General features: G+C 30.7%; 2 protein-coding genes across 2 annotated transcripts; both read left to right on the top strand.

Moving 5' to 3' along the window:
- The first annotated feature begins 2,128 nt into the window (after positions 1 to 2,128).
- On the top strand, positions 2,129 to 3,636 carry LOC143579057 (BURP domain-containing protein BNM2C-like). Its single transcript, XM_077062467.1, has 4 exons — positions 2,129 to 2,179; positions 2,316 to 2,484; positions 2,600 to 2,616; positions 2,756 to 3,636. The coding sequence occupies exons 1-4, from the start codon at positions 2,129 to 2,131 to the stop codon at positions 3,536 to 3,538; spliced, it is 1,020 nt and encodes a 339-aa protein (XP_076918582.1). The 3' UTR covers positions 3,539 to 3,636.
- A 17,353-nt stretch (positions 3,637 to 20,989) lies between these two features.
- On the top strand, positions 20,990 to 22,259 carry LOC143579062 (BURP domain-containing protein BNM2A-like). The gene is made up of 2 exons (XM_077062472.1): positions 20,990 to 21,128; positions 21,236 to 22,259. Exons 1-2 carry the CDS (start codon positions 21,045 to 21,047, stop codon positions 22,007 to 22,009), a joined length of 858 nt encoding a protein of 285 aa, XP_076918587.1. The 5' UTR covers positions 20,990 to 21,044; the 3' UTR covers positions 22,010 to 22,259.
- The last annotated feature ends 124 nt before the right edge of the window (positions 22,260 to 22,383 follow it).

Here is a 22,383-nt window from a genome sequence, read left to right as displayed (position 1 = left end):
TATAAATATATTTGCCTCGCGTACATAAAGGCTCGCTTTTTGTACGCGCCCGGCGCTTCACGCTTCTGTTTTGAACCACATCGCTTTTCTTCACCCTTCGCTTTTTAAAACTAAGATCAACGTCTTTTGATTCATATCATCACACTTAATTTATTGTGATAAATCTTGATTAGTTACAAGTTAACTAAATGGATTTATACATAAATAATTGATATACTTGCAATAATATGTATACTTTGTTCATCATAGGTTTACTAATAACAATACTATTGTTAATTTATATCTTCTATTTATTGTTTCACCAAATAATAAATATAATTAATTTTAACGTGGTTCACCTTTTAATCACATCAAGCGCTAATTTGATATAGTTGGTTAGCGTGTGATCTTCATATCATCATGTATCAAGAATCACATTCTTATGTGTTGTGTTTTCAGGCACATGGATCAACATACAGTTGGTGGTTAAAGTAACAGTACGAAAGACGAAAATTGGAGATTAACGTGCTTATGTTTGTCATGCTTGGACATGTTAAAATACTAATAATTGTAATTGGAGATTAATATGCTAACATTACAAATACTAATAGCAATTGCCATGACATACTAATTATGTAAATGCCCCCAAAGAATATATGTATGCTTGAACATGTTAAATGAAGTAGTAATATTTCAAGTCATGTCTAGTTGGTACTTATTAAACCTAAGAGATTTAGTTAAAAACATTGTTTTCGAGGATTACTTCATATTACACGTTAGTTTCAACGGTCTCATTTGTTTCTCATCTTAGCGTCACAAATAGGCTTTTCAAGTGACATGTGACTTTCACGAATTCTGATATTTGTTGCTTCATTCAAAATGTATAGATGCTGCTTAGTATGTAGTGTTAATCAGATAAAGTGACAAAATAAAACAAAGACAAATGTATCGCTATATAACGTTCTTCCATCATATTTTAACATTATCTACAAAATGTATTAATTTTCTTACAATTTCGTATTATTTATTACTTTTTTTTAACAATATATAGAATTTTATATAACGTTAACGATGTTTAGAATTTTATATAATGTTAACGGTTAAAAACACGATATTTCTGAATTATGACATGTAAAAAAATTATTTTCAATGGCTAACAATAATTGACTTCATCATTCATGTTTTAGTGTATGTTTCGTTGCTTCCAAAAAGGACAATTATTCATATGTCATTGTCTTTTTCCGATTTGATGAATCAATTGATATTGATATTATTATTAATTAATCAAAGTACGATAAGATAGATGATGAATAATAATCTATAAAGATCACACTTTATTTTTTCATAATAACTCCATAATGGTACTCATTTAGTAATTTTCTTTTATTGTTCTAATATTTTTTTCTAAATAGAAAGTCATTTGAATGATAAACATTGTTGCTACGTTGTAAATCTTTTTTCTAAATATTAAATTTAAATTCCGTAATATAAAATTTGGTTACTATAGAAAGGAGAACGCTAGCTAGACAAAAGAGGCGTAGACTCGTGATCCAAGTTATACTCAATATCTTAAACTCAGGCTAGAGCTCGTTTATTAAACAAATTATACTAGAGTTTTAAAACAACAACAACAACAACAATAATAATAATAAACAACTAATAAACTTCAGTGTTAATGTTATTAACCAACTTCAGTAACTAATTTTGTAATTTACTATGCATCAGACTATTAGGTAAGAAACTTTATATAAAAAAAATATATATTTGAGGAAATGTAATCATATTTAACCTTTAATAAAACGTGTCCTAGTTAGGTTTTATTTTTTATTTATTTTTCACAGTAAATCAAGTTCAATGCATAGGTAATAAAATCCCTATCAAAGAATACACCCAAAACATAAAAACATATATTTGATTATTAAATTTATTAATGTTCGATTAAATAACCAACAATATGTAGTTTTCAACTTCATTTTAATATATGTATATCCAATTGGGCTTGTTTAACATAAGTTTTTTATTGTTTGTTTCCATAAATTACAATTTTGCCATTAGGTTAATTGCTTGCAGTTTCTTAGATATACATGATACATCCTCTTTTAAGCTTCCTATATACTACTTGTAAATACACACATTCATACAAGAAGTAATGACTTTCAAGTTGGCATATTGGGTTCTTTTCCTTCTTATTAGTACTCTAGTAATCTCTCTTTCTCTCTCGAAAACACGCGCACACGCACACACACACGCACTCACTATCAGTGTTATTTTGTCCTGAAAATCATACATGAATTGTTAGCTATTTGTTTATATAGTTTGTAACTTTTGTTTTGTAGATTCAAGTGAAAGGAGATGGAACTATAGAAGCTAATGTTATAAGACTCAATACCATGGATGATGATGGTCCCCTTGTCCATCATCATGACCATATGCACCAACATCGCATGGCCATGATGTTGGTGCATATGGTCATGATGATGGACAAGGGGACCATCATCATCCATGGTATTGAGTCTTATAACATTAGCTTCTATAGTTCCATCTCCTTTCACTTGAATCTACAAAACAAAAGTTACAAACTATATAAACAAATAGCTAACAATTCATGTATGATTTTCAGGACAAATAACACTGATAGTGTGTGCGTGTGTGTGCGTGTGCGCGTGTTTTCGAGAGAGAAAGAGAGATTACTAGAGTACTAATAAGAAGGAAAAGAACCCAATATGCCAACTTGAAAGTCATTACTTCTTGTATGAATGTGTGTATTTACAAGTAGTATATAGGAAGCTTAAAAGAGGATGTATCATGTATATCTAAGAAATATGGCCATCATACATCATCGTCGTCGTCGTCGTCATCAACGAATCAAAAAGACCCTAGAGTCATGGTATTCTTCATGTTACAAGATCTACAAGTAGGTAAAACCATGCCAATCCACTTCCCAAACCGACACACTTCCTCGTCTCAACTCTTGTCTAAACAAGAAACCGATAAAATCCCTTTTTCATTAGCCGAATTGCCTAACCTCCTTCGTTTGTACTCTTTCTCACAAGGCTCGCCACAAGCCGAAGCCATGGAAAGCACACTTAGAGAATGTGAGGTCAGGCCTATTAAAGGCGAGACCAAACGTTGTCCAACTTCTTTAGAATCCGTGCATGAGTTTTCACGCGATATATTTGGATCTGACACTCAAGTGATAACTTTAGCCACAACACATCTCAAAAATCCACCTAGTGGACTTTTACAAAACTATAAAGTTATTGCAATCTCACAAAACATACCATCACCAAAATTAGTGGCATGTCACACCATGCCATATGCATATACAGTGTTCTATTGTCATAGTCAAGAAAGTGAGAACAAAGTACTTATGGTTACATTAGAAGGTGAAGATGGTGATGTTGTTGAGGCTTTGAGTGTTTGCCACATGGACACGTCTCAGTGGAGCCGTAGTCATATCTCGTTTAGCGTGCTCGGGGTCGAGCCTGGAGAAACCTCGGTTTGTCATTTCTTTCCTAGTGACAATTTCGTGCTCATACCTTCTTCAGCAACGATGTAATATGTACTTTGAACTTGGTAAAATAAAGAAGGGTATACAGTTCAAACAACCTTCATTTGTAACATTAAAAAGTTTGTCTAAACTTCGTCACTTCCTTATTTTAACTCTACCGAGCTTGTATGATATACCGTATGTTTTATACGTATAAATAAACGGTCAATGTCGAGTGCTTTACACTACATCTTCAATCCGTCGGCTTGTTTTGGAAACCTAAAAACTTTCAGTTGAAAAAAATAAGACATGAAACCACCATTTGTGGGTAATTAGAAAACACAGAAGCTTTAAAACTTAAAAGTATGAATATTCTACAAATTTGGGTTAACAACATACAAGCATATTAATTTCAAAACTTATATAGAACCGTAACAAGTGTATAATATACATGTGGATAGTGCATAGATAATAATCAAAGTTTTGGGAGGGAGATGAGATCGGGACCGTACCGACCGGTCCCGGTCCTGAAATTCGCGAATTCTTGGTACCGGTATCGAAATATTCGGTTCGGTACCGGTACCAGTACGGGACCGGGATTGAAGGTAAAATTTCGGGAAATACCGGTCCCGTCCCGTACCGTACCGGTACTGAAAATTAAAACTTTGGTACCGACGGTACAAAATCGGTACCGATTTCGGTACCGGTACCAGTATCGATTTCGCTCATCCCTAACGTGACCGTGTTTTGCATCACACTCAAAGCAATATATACAAGTGTATTATACAGTTATCACAGTTTTTATAATATATATTACTAGTTTTAAAGTGAATAAAACGGCCTATTATATTTGTATGCATCCAGAATTTTTAACTCACAAGCAACAACATTATAAAAATAAAAAAAATTTGTTTTATTGGCAACAACAAATAATTCAAAACAAAAAAGTTCACAATACAACAAATGGCTGAGCTAAGTCCATATGCTACATTTTTAGAACGACGACTTTCTTGTATTTTGTATTTTGACTATCGCATTTTTCGAAATTGGAGAGCCCCGATACCCTACTCTGGCCAGACTATGTTATCTTAACCGGGTCCATGCTGGCTTCAGAGTTTGGCTTGGGCTTTCCCCCCCGGAAACCATACCGCTGATTGCAACTTGAAAATTGTTGTGCCGAACTCTCTGGCGTAACACACGGTGGGACGAAAATCCGGGGGTTCGAACTGACAAACTCTGCACAAGGCCTAGCGCAAATCCTTCATTACTAATATCCACCCAAATGTGACACAAGTGAGATTCAAATTTGGGTCTCTACTGAATAATCTAAGCCTCCTACCACTAGACTACAAGTGGGGGGTTAAGTCCATATGTTACATAATATGACAATATGTTTGGTATATATAAAGAGAATGATTTAAATATAATGGTATGAGAATTGATAATCAATGATCTATTCTGTTGAATGCAGGGCTGTATAAAACTATAAATAGCCAAGAATTACAATTACAATCTTATTGTGAGAAAATCAAGAAGATTAATAGACATAAGTGTTTATAACAAATTATTATCTACATTATAATAGACAAGAATTTTATCATTCTTGTTTTTTATTTATTTTATATCTTTTTTTTGGGTGAAAAACTTCACAAGATCGAGTAGAATTACCGTTAGATAAGTTCTTACGAAGTACTTTTACGCTGTGTTCCCGAGTCTCATTTAACGAGGGAAGGGGAGGGGAGAAAAATTATGACAGAAAAGAAAGCTAGAGGAAGGAAAATACGTGATTTTATTTCGTGTTCATGAGTTTAATAAAAAGGAAATGAAAAGAAGGAAAATTAAACATTTTAGGTGTTTCCGAGTTAAGAAGAAAAGAAAAGAAATATACATTTTCTTATTATATATCCTTTAAGTAAACTATTACTTGAAGTTAGATATAAGGGTAATTTAGGAATTGATAAAAGTTATAATTAGACACGAATATTTTCTCTCATAATCTCTCCACTTTAGAAGGATGATAATATGCTTAAATTTTCTAGCCTTTTCCCTTCCCTTCCCTTCTTAAAATATATCTGGAACATAATTTTTTTATATTTTCCTCTTATTTCGTTCCACTTCTCTCGTTAAATGAGACTATGAACTATGCATTTTCTGATAATAAACTCACATTTACGAACATAACCAAGTAATGGACAAACATGAATTTGGGCCAAAGAGTGAAATAACTTACTGACTTGGTACGTTTAGGCCCAAACCGGGGATTTTATTTTGGAAAAGACCCAAAATGTTTGTTTGACTTAGGACGATAATGGGCTTTCAAACCTATATTCAATTATGAAATCTTGTCCTAAACTCATCGGGTTTTCATCGGATAATTATCCTTCGGGTTACAAGTATACTCGCCAGTTTATTAAATATACCCATTGGCCCAAACCCAACGGTATCTATCATGTTTTGACATAATATACACATTACATCATGTAACTATCAATTATAAAAAATGATTACATAAAATGTCTAATGTCTAAATCAATAACAAAAGCGCTTGTTAGTTTATTAAATATATCCGTCGGCCCAGAAGCTGCCGGTATCTATCAATGAGTTAAATGACTAATTACCATCAGGTAACTATTAATCAATTACAAAAAATAATTACCATAAACACGTCTCAAATGGCTATCAATTACAAAAAAATAAATGTGTAATATAAATAAGATAAATAAATAAATGTATAAATTTAAAATATGTCGGTTTACTCGTGGTTATGTTATCGGGTAATAAGGTCAGGTAATCAAGCATACTATGAACCCCGTGTTTCGAGTTTTGGATTTTCCAATCGGGTTTGAGTTTCATAGCCATCCTTAAATTATGACTAAAGTTCTACCTTAGTTCACATGCTGACAAGCCAGTAAGCTAGACTATAAAAATAATTTAGATGGTTGTATAATCAGATACGAATATGATGCTGAATGAAGAAAATAATTCAAGTATATTTTAACTTTGTACATGATGAGAAACTTAAAGTTGACATCACTTATATGTAACACATACGTATCTCGTTGAAAAAATAAAACTTATTATATACATCTTCAAACAATGATAATATTTTATCAATATTAAAATCTTATTTTCCAAATAGTTTTAGACAAGTAAATTAAAGTTTAAGGTGTTGTTTGATAGCCCTTTTAGCGATTTCCAACTATTAAGAGGGTATATTTGAATCAGTTAGAAGTAGAGTGTGTTTGGTTAACCAAAAAATATGATTAAGTAACAGAGGCATACCGAATGATTTAAAAGCTAACTCTTAATTAGTTGAAACTCTTAAAAATTTAACACAAGATTGTTAAAAGCCCTTAACTTTAGTTCAAGGTTATGATATATGAACAGGAATGAAATTAATAAAGATGTATTATATCTACGCGTCATAATAGAGACAGCAATAAACATCTCATATTATTCAACCCAACTTGTATTATTCTTTGTGTTATTCTTGTTATTCAAATGTTTATAAATTAATTTAAATAAAATCACACACAATTCAACTCCAACTAGTTACTTATGTAGTAAGATAACCTTATAAAAAGACAACTCAATTACTATAATTATGATAAACCATGCTAAGATTTATATTTATAAACAATAATAATAACCCCATCACAACTAAAACCAAAAAGGCTACAATAATTTAACTTACATACATACATACATACATAATACTAAACAATCAAGATTTGACATTTTTTTCCCTCACATAAGCTTAAACAATTTTGACTAATTAATTTAACTTATCAGATGATAATGACGATGACGAAACTATGTGATGATGTTTTTCACTATACACAACATGAGAACGATAAATTATGAGATTCGGCTTTAAATCGAAGTTCTTGATGAATATATTCTTGTTTTCTTTCACACCATCTTCGAGAGGCAAAACCTCTAAGATCGTTTTTGGCATGGGTTCATCTTTCATTACACTGCTCCAATATTCCCGAGGGTTGCTTCTTGCTTCATTAGTCTTGATAATCTGATCATTTACATGAAATAACAACACAAAATTAGGGTTTACTAGTTTTAATACTTTTCTAGGTTTTCAACACAAAGTTTCAAAGATTTTCTTGTCAACTTGATCTAGATATATACCCTAATGAATAATGATACCGGTTTGAATTAAATACCACATCAGGGTGATCACAAACGAATAGTTAGAAGTGTGTAAGCTGATAAGAAACAAAAGTTTATCATGTTTTGACACGTTTTTGTTTTGTTTTAAGAAAATTTATTTAGAAACTAAAGATTTATACATATACGGTCGCACGAATTTGCGATGAAGATGAAGTTGGGATGAGTCCTTACCAACATAAGAGTGAAGATGATCAAGAAAGTTGAGAGGTGTTTCATCTTGCCTTTGTCTTGTATGTATGCTGATGTTGCTAGGGTTTACTATTATTTATAGATTGATAATAGTTTGACCCAAAGCTCTTTATGTCTAATTGTGGATCCCCAGTTTTCATAATCCAGATATTGATGCCCACAATAATATTTAGAAATTTCAAATTTGTTATATTTTAATAATATATTGGTCAAAACTATAGTTTTGTGTATAATTATTTTCTAGAAAACAACCACAATCTAGATTACTCACCATCATCCATGTTAGCTGAGGTGTCTGTCTAGTGGTTTATTTTGTACTTTGTTGTCTTATAAAATACTCCACATTTGTTTGCTAAATTGAGAATCACTCTATTAAAATTAAAAAGTCAAAGCCTTGATACATGAACATGTCTTTTGAAAATGAAATTAATATATGTTAATACCACATGTTGATGCTAATATGTAATATACAACTCAAATAGAATCTTAAAAATTTAACTCCAAGTTAATATGTTATATAGAACTCAAATAGAATCTTAAAAATTCAACTCCAAGTGTGACTTGTTGTTGCTTTTATATACATATAATATGTCTATCTATTTTAATTAGAAAAAAAGAATTAGAGACACATGTCACTTGAAGATTTATTTATATCCTAAATTTTTGCTCAAACTATTCTTCTCTTTTTAATAAAAACATATTTATATCAGTGTAATAAAAATATATCAACCCATCATTTAATCAAATAACTAGTTATCTAAATCTAAATTATAGGGATTAAAACTTTGTGGGTATTTATGTGAACATAACCAGAATATTTATATATTTAAATAAATTATATCTACCTCTTTTTTATTAGATCAATTTATATACATTTTGACTGTAGGAGATGAATATTGAAAAATTCATTGAACGATTTTTATATGTCTAAAATGATAAAGACAAGAAAAAATTATGAATGTATAGCAATTTTATTCTCACATATTCATTCCATTCCATGGATCCATAGAGTTTTCATCCATCTCTTTCGAAAGTATAACACAAAAGCATGTTTTATTCATCTCTTTCGAAACTATAAAACATTTTATCATCTTTTGTTAGAATTTGCTTCCATTAAAAAATATAATTATAACTTAAATCACCATGTACATATTTTTGGTATTATGAAGAAATTGTGTGAAAATACATCACGTATTTGTACGTATATTCCATTAGAAAATATAATTTAAACTTATAAAACCATTTAATCTGATAAAATATATGTTTTTTTAAAACAGTCATTTAATTTCTACATTTTAATTATATTTTCTTGTAAGTATCCGGTGTATAACATGAGTTCTAAAGCTGATATACACACACATATCTCACATAAACCAAATGAAAACAATATAATTATAAATGATTTTCTCTTTCCAGGAAGGTATCATTCAGTGTGGTAAAATGTGATGTTGTTGCCATTAGGGCCAACGACAAACACCTCCCCCTTGTATTAGGGCCAACATCGGTGAAACTTGTGGGGAATATCCACTTATTATTCAGCGAGCAAAATCCCAACCCCACCAATTTAATTTACCTTTTGATCTATAGATATTATTATTTTATTTAAAATTGTAGTGAAGCAAATTAGGGTGTATTTCCTTAACATTGTGAAAGAAAACGTAGTTGAATGGGATATGATCTGGCACTAACGTAACACATTGTGAAAATTAGTGAATTGGGGAGTACATAACATAGTCATTAGTTTTATTATAAGTTGATTGAGCTGTTTCTATTATATTTTTCTAGTGTTCTTTTATAATAAGAAATAATGTGTACTTTAAGTAGTACGTAAACTTTAAGTATAAAATTGTAGCCATTCTGGCTTTGAAAAGACCATTCTAGTTTCTTCCTATGCCCCTTGTTGTATACTTTATGGGCTAAAGTGACATCTTATATCCAATCTTTATGTATAAATTGGGGTTGGATCAATTAAAACTTCTTTTTATTATTATGAGAACTCAAGATAACATTATTTAAAGAACCTTTTTTAACCTTTCTTGGAGATTACATATGTATAATCTTGCTAACTACATTTTTTTATATATTTTTTGTTTTGGTAAAAATAATAACATACATAAAGAATGTACATACATAAAGAATGAAAAACACAAAAACTTTTTTCTTCAAATAAAGTTCTCTCGAGTTCTCGCAATTAATAAAGTTATCAAACAAAAATCACTCTAATACTTGAAAGTTTCACAATAACCACATTGAAACATTTTTTTTATCTTTTCATTATTTTAATTAATATGTTGTCAATTTTTGTCAAACCCACTGTCCATGTTCGCTACATATTGCCTGAAATATGTACATATGAATGTCAAAACTCGTCGAAAATAAACGAAGAGAGATATGAGATAGAAAATTAAGTGAACATAGGTATGTGGATATCCTGATGGTAAGTTACTAATTGTGTATTTCCCTAACATAAGAGTAATTAAAGGGTTCAAATGGTGATGTTAGGAGTATTTAATATTAGTAGGGTATGTGTTGTGAAGAAAAGTTAAGAGTGAAGATATAAGATTAATTGGTTTATTTAACATTTTTTTATTTGGTTTTTAAAAGGTTTTAGATAATTTAAATTGAGTACGTTTCATTATCGATCTCTTTGTTTATTAAAAAGTAATATAAATGGCCCATTAAAATGGAATATACTATTTTTAAAACTATTATAATATAGGTAAATAATGTTACAACTTTCATGAACAAAGTTTTGTGTCCCTTTTAACCATCTATGTCCATTAGAGTTGTTAAATAACCTTCTTTATTCATCGTTGTCTTAAGGGTTGTTAAATAATCAAGTTATAATCAATACAATATGAAATTGGAGTATTGGAATTGAGTTATTTCAGCCAGTAATGCATAGTCCATGCTAGAATCTTGGCTCATATTCATTTCAAGCTAGGTTATGCTGATCACTTGTTTTCTTAAATTTTGATGATCTTATATTTGCTGTTTATACAAGTATTAGATAACAAACTAACAACAATATCAATTCATAAAAGTCTTAAATAGCACACTACCATGTACAATTATACAAAGAAAGAATATGATAAATCAGTTTAAGCTAGGAAACCAGTAGAGTAAACAAACGAACTATCTTAAATTTTATTATTCAAGCGATTACACTACATGAAAATTTATAAAAACCAAATCAACTCAAAGTGAATTTAATCAAGCTTTTAAGTAACAAGCTAAACTTTTAGATATCCGTTGATTATTTTCCAACTCTATTCACACAATTGGAAGTCAACTACAAAAGGTAACCCAATAACCAAAAAGGCATTTAGTGGGCCCTTGGTGCTTAGATTTTCTATCATACATTTGGATTTGACAGCAAGATAGCCACTAGATAAATATGGGTGTTTCTGATTAATTAAACATTCAACAAGGACCATATGTTAAAATAATCACCTCACAACAATTAAAAATTGAATTTTAATAATCTAAACTGTGACATATTGATCGATAATAATTCATATTTTCAATTTGTCCACTGATAATCCTTTTTATTTGTCAGCAAACTCGATAACATAGTCATCATTGTGAGGGAAATCAAGTTAAACCAAATATAAATATGTGATAATTATAGATCCGAGATTGTTCATAACAACAACAAAGAAAATTAGGATTATCATTCGTCAATGTGTAAGTACGAATTATTATCAGTCAATAAGTCATTATTAGAATTATTAAAATCCATTTTTTTAAATTAAGTTTCATATCTACCCTCAATGTATACTCAAACTATACATTTTCTGCTTTTGACATTCACCTCTATTTTTGCATGACAACTTGGTGTATGTATCGGACAAAACATGGGATCATCATATTCTAGTTGACTTTCTAAAAAGAATAGTCGAAATTGATTGAACTTTAGTGGGTAGGAACAAATGTTGGTCTACACCACATGTGAAGCCCATAACACCCACAAATGCTTTGTGATATTACTCCACTTTCTTTCCTATCAAATCTTTCTTTTTTTATAATATCTATTGGGAATATAATCAACTTATTTTGGTGGTTAGGGGGTTTTCAAATTATCAATGGTTGTAGGCAACTTATGACATGTTGAAAGCCATGTTTCATGTTTCATGATATTGGTAAATATTGCTCATCTTTATTGCTTTATGGGTAGTCTAATCAAAATCCCTATTTTGCTTTTAAAGATTGCCACACAAAATGTCTAAGTCACATTTTCAAATTTAACACCCTTAGGATTTAAAGATTGCCACAAAACCTTACAAAATCCATAGCAAAAATGTGTCAAAATTTGTAGCTAAATTCAAAGCAAAAATCTTACAAAATCAACATCTAAGTTTCATAGCAAAAACCATATATATAGCAAATTTTCATAGTATATTGTAGCGAAATCTGTGGATGAAATCCATAGCAAACTTCATAGCTAAAAAGTTCGTAGCAAAAATTATGTAGCAAGCATAATAATGTCGTCCCTTTCAATGTTAAAACTTCATAGCAAACTTAATATCTAAAATCCGTAGCAAACATTTCCATAACAAAATATCTAACTAAAATAGTGACGTCCTTTTTCGTTGCTAAAATTGTCGAAAACTTCGATTCCTTAGCTAGAAACCGTAGCGGACAAAATTAGTTACAATACTTATAACTACAGACCAAGTGCGTAGAAAAATGAGTATTCGCTATGGATTTGATCGTAGCAAATACTTATTCTTGTAGTAGAACTAACGGTGTTAAATTAGTCATGTTTGTGGGTTGGCAACTTAAATCCAAAGACAGCATGACACAAATTCAAAAATTGTCTTGGGCACATGAACACGAACACAACACGTTAACCCAAAAACTTTACTTTTCACTAATACAGTACCATCATAAATTCACAAACCATATTATAAGATACTTGCGTGTAAACTTTGTATACATTTATAAACACAACCACACCTATTTCTGCACGTAACAAAACATCATCCATTTTTATCTCTAAATCATTACAATATTTGAAACTTTAGATTGATATGATGATTGAAATGAACTATAAACGTTGACTCTTCCACTAAAGAAGTTGACTCCATTGGGTCTCTTTCACAAGTTTGAACCGGTAACCTTCTTTGTATTTCATTGTTTAACATTTTTCCAACCAACTTTTGGAAAATATGGTGTTGAAAGCCCAAAGTTTTGGAAAATCACTTTAATTGGTAAAAAAAACACTCATAAAAGAAGTGTGAATTGAACTATTTTAAGTTAAAATAGTGTTAATCCTTTATTAATTGTATACATAATTGTGGATGTTGTGGAATTTTGCTTTTGTGTGCACAAATTTCTCATGCAGTCCCCTAAAGGTGTCTTCCACTGTTGTGTGATCATCATGATACTTTCGAGGATTCATCTGTATCCACGAGGAATATTTTTGTCCACAGAATGAATAAAACGTGTCTTGTAAACAGTCTTACGTAAAGATAGGGGTGCAAATGAGCCGAGCTGCTCGCGAGCTACTCGAGATCGGCTCGTTAAAAAGCTCGTTCGAGCCGAGCTTTATCGAGCCCGAGCTCGAGCCTAAAAATAAGCTCGTTTAATAAACGAGCCCGAGCCCGAGCTTTACTTATTGAGCTCGAGCTGGCTCGCGAGCCTAAACGAGCCTGCCATTTTTATAATTTTTTAAAAAATATATATTTAATAATTGTTAATTAATAAATATAATGTTATAAAAAAATAAATAAAAATAACTAAATACTATATATTCTTTTATACATAAAATTAAAATAGAAAATAATATATAAAATAATTATAATTATATAAAAAAATAATTGATAAATAGTAAACGAGCCGTGCCCGTGCTGAGCTCGAGCTTCAAAATCCATTCACGAGCCGAGCTCGAGCTTTTTGAAAATAGAGCTCATAACGAGCCGAGCTCGAGCTCGAGCTCTGTGTAAGCTAAACGAGCCGAGCTCGAGCCTAGTCGAGCTCGGGCTCGGCTCGACTCGTTTGCACCCCTACATAAAGAGTAATGGAATGGTTTTGTTGGGGGCATAGTGCCTTGTTCCCTAATTTGACTAATGTTAAAAATGGATTAAAGGCTAGTTTAATATATCATACACATTTTATTTTGCATGCGTACATGCATGCATGCATACTACTGTGTGATCTTGATCACATAGTAGATTCATAAACAAAGACCTGTTACTCATGCTCTAAGTTAACAAAAATGTTTGTGACACGTTATGATCAAACTCGAGGCTAGGCGTGTACATGCATGTATACTTTGTTCTTGAATGTTATTATTGAATATAATCAAGGAATTTATCTTTTGGTTATAACAGGGATGATTTTATCTTTATTTCTTTTACATGTGAAGTGATCACAAAGACAATAAAACTCAATTTTGTTTTTAAAAAAAATATAAAATATTGAGTAGGGGTTTGTGTGTGTGAGTGTTTTTTTTAGAGGAGGGGGGGGGGGGGGGGGGGTTCTCAATAATACTAATTCCAAAAAAAAGTTTATTGAAAGGAGTTAACTAAGGGTAACCAGAATCATCCCGAATTTCCCGTATTCCTGACTCAGAAAGTGTAAAAATTACAAAAATAACTCGGTGAAAATAATGAATTTCACCGGACTTGGAGAGAGAAAATTACCATAGACCGGGGCATCATATACCCTGTCACCCTGATGAGTAGATTTATAAATGAACTATCATAAGCCAAATTAAATGTTTGAGAGGCTTATATTTTAATAAGAACCTAGGATGAAGTCTTTTTGTAGGAACTTAAATAAAAAAAATCGATTAGAAAATATCCATTTAGTAAATTTGGTCAAACTACTCGAGTTGTGCTTAACGCATAAAAAACATATAAGGAAATGGTAATTTCTTATTTCCATAAGTTGTTTGTGTGAACTGACTTGGTAACTACTTCTCATAATATAATGTGATTGATACTTGAGAGAAAAGATCAAATAAGAAGTTTGATTATCCTAAGAAGGTTAGGAATGAGGGTATTTTTGTCTAATACATTAATATTGAAAACCCACTTAATTTAATTTCAAAAACACACTTAATTAAAACCCACTTAAATTTTCACTTATCTCCTACAACCACCACCGCCCACCGCCACCCACCGCCACCCACCGCCACCACCTTGCCGGAAAAGTCTTCGGAAAATAAAACACTATGAAAAACACAATGAAAAAGACACAACGTAAAAAACACAATGGAATAAACACTATGAAAATAAAAACACAATGACAAAAACACAATGAAAAACACAATTAAATTACACAATGTAAAAAACACAATGCAAAAAACACTACGAAAAAATAAAACACACTTGTATAACACAATTTTGTAAAACACAATTTTGATAAAACACACTTTGTAAAAAACCCACGAATTTTTTTTTATTTTTATATAGCAATATGGTACTCATATAAAAGATAAAAAAACACTCGTTATTATGGTGAAATTGTTTTGAAAAAAAATGTCGTATAAAAAGTTATGAGCGTTTTAAAATGATGGGGGTATTTAACATGTGTCTTGCATGTGGAGAGAGAAAATCAACAAATGTGTTATCCCTATTATGCCTTTACCCTTGTTTTACACTTGATCATCCCTCTAATTTAATCTCAACCATTCAATTTTAAAATGAATGGACAAGATTATTTCCTATCCTTCTTAAAAAACTAATCTTTTTATTATAACTCAACGCTGATATTTGATAGTATTTTATGAGAAAAGTTTACAATTAGTCATGTTGATGGTTTACCAAAACGAGTAAATTCATTGGTTAATACTTTATCATCCACCAAGTAAATTCTTTGTAGTTTCCATTTTGATAACAACATATAAATATTTAATTCATCAAAACACACTACTACACCACATTTATATCATTGTCTTAGATCATGTGTAGTGATAGAGGGAGAATGAAGGGAGAAGTGTGTTACGTAACGTCTAGTCAATAAGGATATAGATTGTATTTTAGGGATGTAGTAGTATAGGAGAGATTGAAGAAAGAAGTGTCACAATTTTAGTGGTTATATTAATAAAAAATAAGTAATAAAATTGATGGGGGTCCACACACATTCAGCCAAGAAATATTTCTCGTCATCCATCTTCTCGGTCACTTCTCCGATGGTGTGGGGGTTTCCTCTGACTTCTCCTTCCACTTCTCCACCACTACGGATGATCTTACAAGTAAACCAATAGAACTAATTAAATCCAATCAATCACATCATTTATACTTATTATCTTTAGTTTTTTTTATCTATAGAATTTTCAATAAAATTACACTCGACTATTTTTTTTAGTTATGTTACATTTATTGTAATTTATTGATTCTCTCATCTATTATATCTATATTTCTAAAATAAAGAGATCAGCGATTATAATTTATCCCACCTTTATATTAATACTAGCTTTTATCCCCGTATTATGCAGTTGTTTTATATTATTTGTTTCCAATATTTATATATTTTTTAGGTTTTTATTTTATTTATTGTAAGAAAGTTAATAATAAATTAGGATTTGATAATAAAAATATTTCACAAATAAATAAGATACTATAATCCGATTTTAAAGTTATCCGGGCTTGGTGAGACCCATTACCCATTTTTTTACTATAAAATTGTTTTCTTAATTATAAATAATATATATTTTTTTTAAAAAATTGGATATTAATTTTTAGTATATATCTATTTATAGGATTTTCATATAAATATTTGATGGATTAATTTTTAATATAATGAGATGTTATAATCCGTTTAAGAGCTTTTTGGGTTTGATGAGGCCCATACCCGCGAACTCGAGTCAAATACATGAGAAAACTTCATTTACAAATAAAACAAAATGATGGCTTGAGAAAATTAAGGGATGTTTCGTTTATATATAGATTTAAGATAAGATATAATAGGTTAACCTTAATAAAGTAACGTTTTTGTTGTGTTTCCACAAATTTTCCAACCCTGACCCCTTGCTCAAATTCGTCAAATCACTAATGATATGGACCTAATTCTAGTTCATTAATCATGCATGCATCCAGATGATATGATCATGTACATATAAAGCCAAAACAAGAAAGCAAAATTAATATTAATAATATACATACTCTCTTATTTTACACTACAAATTTAACTTAATTGTAATATATTAAAGTTTCTAAACATACTTAAAAATACAAATAACAATTACATATACGGAAGTTATGTAGACAACCATTTATTGACATACATGTTATGTAAAGCTTTTTGGTTACGTAAAACACTATTTCATCATATTCAACCGCTTTAAACACAAATGCGTATCATCTTATATGATAAACAAGACTACTTTCTACGTCAACATTTTTGAATGTTGGGAATGTTCGTCAAATCTTGATCAAGGGGTAAAAAGTTACTTTAAACATGTTAAAAGCAACTTTAATATACACAAATTTGGTTGAAAAAACTTTTTGTATAAACATGTAAGTATGTTGGTTTTTATGGTAACTCTACGCTTGACACATTTGTGCTCGAGTCTTGACGCTCTAAAACAAATTAGCGTGATAGCTGGTCAGCTATATTTTTTATTATATATTTATATTCAGAAGGGACGAGAGTTTGAAAATAGTTTAGGTGAACCTAAACCCGACACAATAGATTAAAAATTAAACTTTACACCATGTCTGATTCAGGTTGTTTCGAAAACTGCCATTGTTAGTTAAATTATAAATTGTAAAATAAAATCAACTTGATATTTTAATAATGTTGACATGGAGTCATTTGTAATATATTTATGGAAAGAAGCAACGGGAAACGTATCAAATAAATATTTTATTTCGATTCGTCTTCATCACCTAAATTAATCCAACTTGTACTTTATATATATCAACTTATACCTTTTTAACACATTAATCATAAGAAAAAAAATTGACAAATGGTATAATAGTGTATTATATTAATTTCTAAACCAATTGGCTTAAAAATTAAAAGTGTAAGATTTTAAGGTCTGTGCATATGCCATAAATGTAGCTTTAAACATCAATCTAAAAATATTTAAAAAAATATTTGTCTTAGAATTTTTTTTTTTGTAAATTCTTTAGTGTTAATCTTAATAAAATAATTTTGGTTTATTATTTAAAAATGAATCATTCACTTTTTTTTCTTTTTTGGCTACAAGACCGTCTGGACTAATCTTCTACATCTATAATACACACACTAGGTTATACACTTGTGAATTCCATAAGTTCAATAATAAAAACGATATGATTTATATATATAATGCTTCTTATAATTTAAAAGTGTCAAAAACTGTTCAACTGTTCAAGTTATAAATATTTTAAAGAAACTTAAATTTTTTTTAAATGAAAAACGCTTTATAAAAAACATTATACAAATCTTTATTATTCAATAGGAGAAAGTTGTGGAAACAAAGATTTATAAAAATAATTACAGAAATATGTGCAATTACGGAAAGATGGGGGGTAAAAATGGTGAGGATGTATAGAGAGAGTAACATGTGTAAAAAGAGTAGCTTAGATACAAATTAACATGTTAATTACAAACCTAATTTTATGTAGGAGAATTATTATAAGTTAGAACAATACTATGTTAAAATATCATAATGTGCTCATATTGAAACTAGACATGTAAAAAGTAACAAATAACTTGATGTAGGGGGGGGGGGGGGGGGATAATGGAACTAGAATAGAAGGCGGGTGATGCTTATTTCCGTTTTGAATAACCGTTTGTAATGGTGATGTTAAGGATGTAACCGGGTGTGTCATGTACTTCTTACTCGGTCTAGTTGCTTGCTAGACTTGAGTTATGTGTTCCTTATTGAAATTGGCCTTTCAAAAAAAGATTAAAGATAAAAGATAAAGTGATATAGTTGGTTGGTTTACGTATGAAAACTGAAAAATAAAATACCCAAGTGTTAATGTTGAATCTGGTAATGTAATTTGGTGTCCGTTTATACATGTATATATGTATAGAGGGAAAGATAGTTTCATGTTATCGTACCAATTGCCAAACAATTGGTTCAATGGTAGATTCATGGCTTTCCTTATGAGAGGTTATGACTTCGAGTCTCATTTATGACAAATATCATACGTAAGTTAGGGTTTTACCACAGTGGACTTTCAGGCAGTGAGTTTTCTCTGGAATTTGTAGCGGACATGCGATGGCTATGATCACGAAAGAGGGTGCCAATAAGTAACGATACCAATTCAAAAATTGAATCAATATCAAGAACACGAACAAAATAACGAACACAAAATATAAAGTAAAACGTTTTTATTATACTAGAGAATATAACTCAAAAACCCTAATACAATAACTCTAATGATAATGTTCACACATCTAAAGCCTTTGACCAAGCATATGTTTATAATCTAACCATTTTTTATGACCAAGACATTACCATTTACCATAATAATCATATTAAAGTAATGAAACTTACCAACTTGACCAACTTAGGTTCTTTACTTCTTCCATATTCACCGACTTATGAATATAATCTAAAATTATTAACATACTTAGATGATAACCGGGCTTTATTGTTTGTTAAAGAAAAGGTGGCATGTTATCATATGATCTGTACGTAGTATTAAACTTTGTGTAAGTTGTGACAAAAAACGGTGCGCATGTGTCTCTACATAATTCAATGGTCGGTAATCAAACCATATTTTATTCCTTAAAAAGTCAACTTCCAATCACAACCCTTGCATTCTTCCACATTTTATAACATAGCTTCTTAAATCATTAACATATTTCATTTCATTTAAGAATTAAGATGCTTCATTTCTAAATATAGTATTTTGTTTCTTCATGTTGACTCAACTATTAATTTAATTTTACACATAAATTTGTTATTTTTTATAGGTATATTGGTTTTTATTAATCCGAACTATTATCTTTTGCTCGTTTCCGTTCCCAACTAATAAATTGGCTCATGACAGTCCCAACTTTTAACGTATTTGTTCCTAACGGTCCGCGACTAACAAAATTCTAACCTCATTAGTTGTAGGTCATCGGAAAAACGTTTTTGGCTAAAAAAGTCACATTTTTTTCCGAAAAACACCACCTGAATACTGCCACCACCACCAATTGTCTCACCATCAACTAACCACAACCACTTGAGCACCACCAATCGATTCCGACGATGGTTTTAGAGTTCCGACGGCCTAAAAATTGGGGTTTTTACTAGAAAAATGTTTCTAAATGTCCGATACTCTGATACAAAGTTACAAAGATATTTGGGACGAAATATTGAGTTTTCCGGAAAAAAAATGTGAGTTTTCCGGCAAAAAACATTTTTCCGACGACTTGCAACTAACGACGTTAAGATTCTGTTAATCGCGGACCGTTGGGAACAAATACATTAAAAGTTGAGACCGACATGGACCAATAGATAATAGTTCGGATTAATAAAAACCAATATACATTTTTTTAAATTACTCGTACCAATTGCACATATGCTAAATGCTTCATCACCATTATCACACATTTGATTTCTCTACTAACAAACATTATAACTAGGGTGTCAATCATGTTGGTTGAGAGTTTAAAAAGTTTCTTATTAATGCGTTAAATAAGTAAAACCAAATACGACCTATATATTTATTCGTGTTAAAAATATGGACACTGACCCGTACTCACTTAAAGTTATGTTGTGCTGTTGTCATCTTTCGGGTTGATAAGTTTGATGTTCATTTACAAATACAAGTAAAAGAATTTGTAACTTATTAATAATTTCAACAACCAATTACTCAAGAAAAAATTGAACCTTATACCCTTCAAAAAAATATAACCTTCTTCTTAACAAGATGAAAAAATGCTCACATAAACCCGACACACACACACACTCATCATGTATATACTTATTTAAATAAGTTCTAACATGCATAGATATATTAAATAAATTGTCAAGTTTTAACATGCATATATAGTTTTTTTATTATGACTTTTCAAACAATTCAAACTTTAAAATAATCTTAATAAACATTTCAACATTAGAAATAAGTTTAATATCATGTTTGAATAAGTTGGACTTCCACAATTAATATTGATCTTTCTTTTAACCAAATAATAATAATACTTTTATTATTATAAAAGAAATTGGTATATATGCTTATCCATCCCTTATGATATAACTCCCACACTTCTTCAACTTTCATCTCCACATCTCCTCTACAAAACAAAATAATAGTAAACAGTCATGGCTGCTGCTTCTTCTTCTTCTTCTTCTTCTTCTTCTTCTTTAAGTTGCAGCTTCATCTTCTATGCTATATTGCTCATACAAGTATATATGCTTGCTAACTCTTTTCCTTCTATTATTATTTATTATATATTTGATCATAAGAACTTGTTTATAACTTTATGTTAATCTAATCTTTTGATGTATAACAGCTTTGCAACGCGCGTGAAATCGTGGACAAAGGCCAAAACAACGATCACAACGTCGAAGACCATATAAATATTTATGGGAAGAGCGATATTTATGATTTGGACCCGGCTCTAAATGTGTTCTTTCATGTAAATGATTTATATTTAGGCAAAAAAATGCCAATTTATTTCGCGGTAAATGATCCTTCAACAACTCCTAGGTTGTTAACACGAGAAAAATCCGAATCAATACCGTTTTCGTCCCAAAAACTCGCGTACCTTCTAGAGCTTATATCGTTAACCGAGGGCTCGCCACAAGCCTTAGCCATGGAACAAACACTTAAACAGGGTGAACTTGAGGCCACCCCTGGTGAGACAAGGTTTTGTGCTAGCTCATTAGAGTCAATGCTTGATTTGACACTTGGCATATTGGGTATGGTCAAAATAAAGGCGTTGACCACCAATATTCATAATATGTCACATACTATTTTGCAAGAGTATACTTTTTTAAATAAGCCTTTGGAGATTGATGTTAATGATATGGTGGCTTGTCACACTATGGCTTATCCTTACACTGTTTATTATTGTCATGGTCAAAAGGGGTATAATAGGGTTTTTGAGATTTCTTTAGGGGGTGAAAATGGAAATATAGTGGACGCTATCGCCATCTGCCACATGGACACTTCCCAGTGGGATAGTGATCACGTGGCGTTTCGTGTGCTCGGAGGCCAGCCTGGCAGCTCGCTGGTGTGTCATTTTCTCCCCGCTGATAATATTGTGTGGATACCGTCACAGTAGAGGCATAACGAGTGTTGTATGTTATATACCTCGATCGGAATTCATGTTTGTATGTGTGTGATATGTAGACTAGCTAATAGGTAGAGTGATTTTATGACATATTAACATACTTTGTAAGTTTGAAGTTATAATTTGTGTAACATAGTACCATGCTGTATAATGAAGATTAAACAAATAACTATAAAGTTGAAAGTTTAGATTACACAAAAACACTACATTCATAACATATTTAAAAAGATTCATGGGAATGTTGCTTTATGTTATTGTTCTTGTAACCGGATCATATTGTAGACTCTAAACGTGCCCGACTGGCGTCGTTTGAACTAACCAAATACGGTTCAAGTTCAATGAAGCAGACCGAGTGGTTACCCGAA

This window comes from Bidens hawaiensis, unplaced genomic scaffold, assembly GCF_021521415.1.
Source record: "Bidens hawaiensis isolate Kalapana, Puna unplaced genomic scaffold, B.hawaiensis_p1.1 tig00029595_1, whole genome shotgun sequence".
NCBI lineage: Eukaryota > Viridiplantae > Streptophyta > Magnoliopsida > Asterales > Asteraceae > Bidens > Bidens hawaiensis.
The sequence above is the reverse complement of the archived record's forward strand: the minus strand, read 5'-3'. Positions and strand labels throughout refer to the sequence as shown.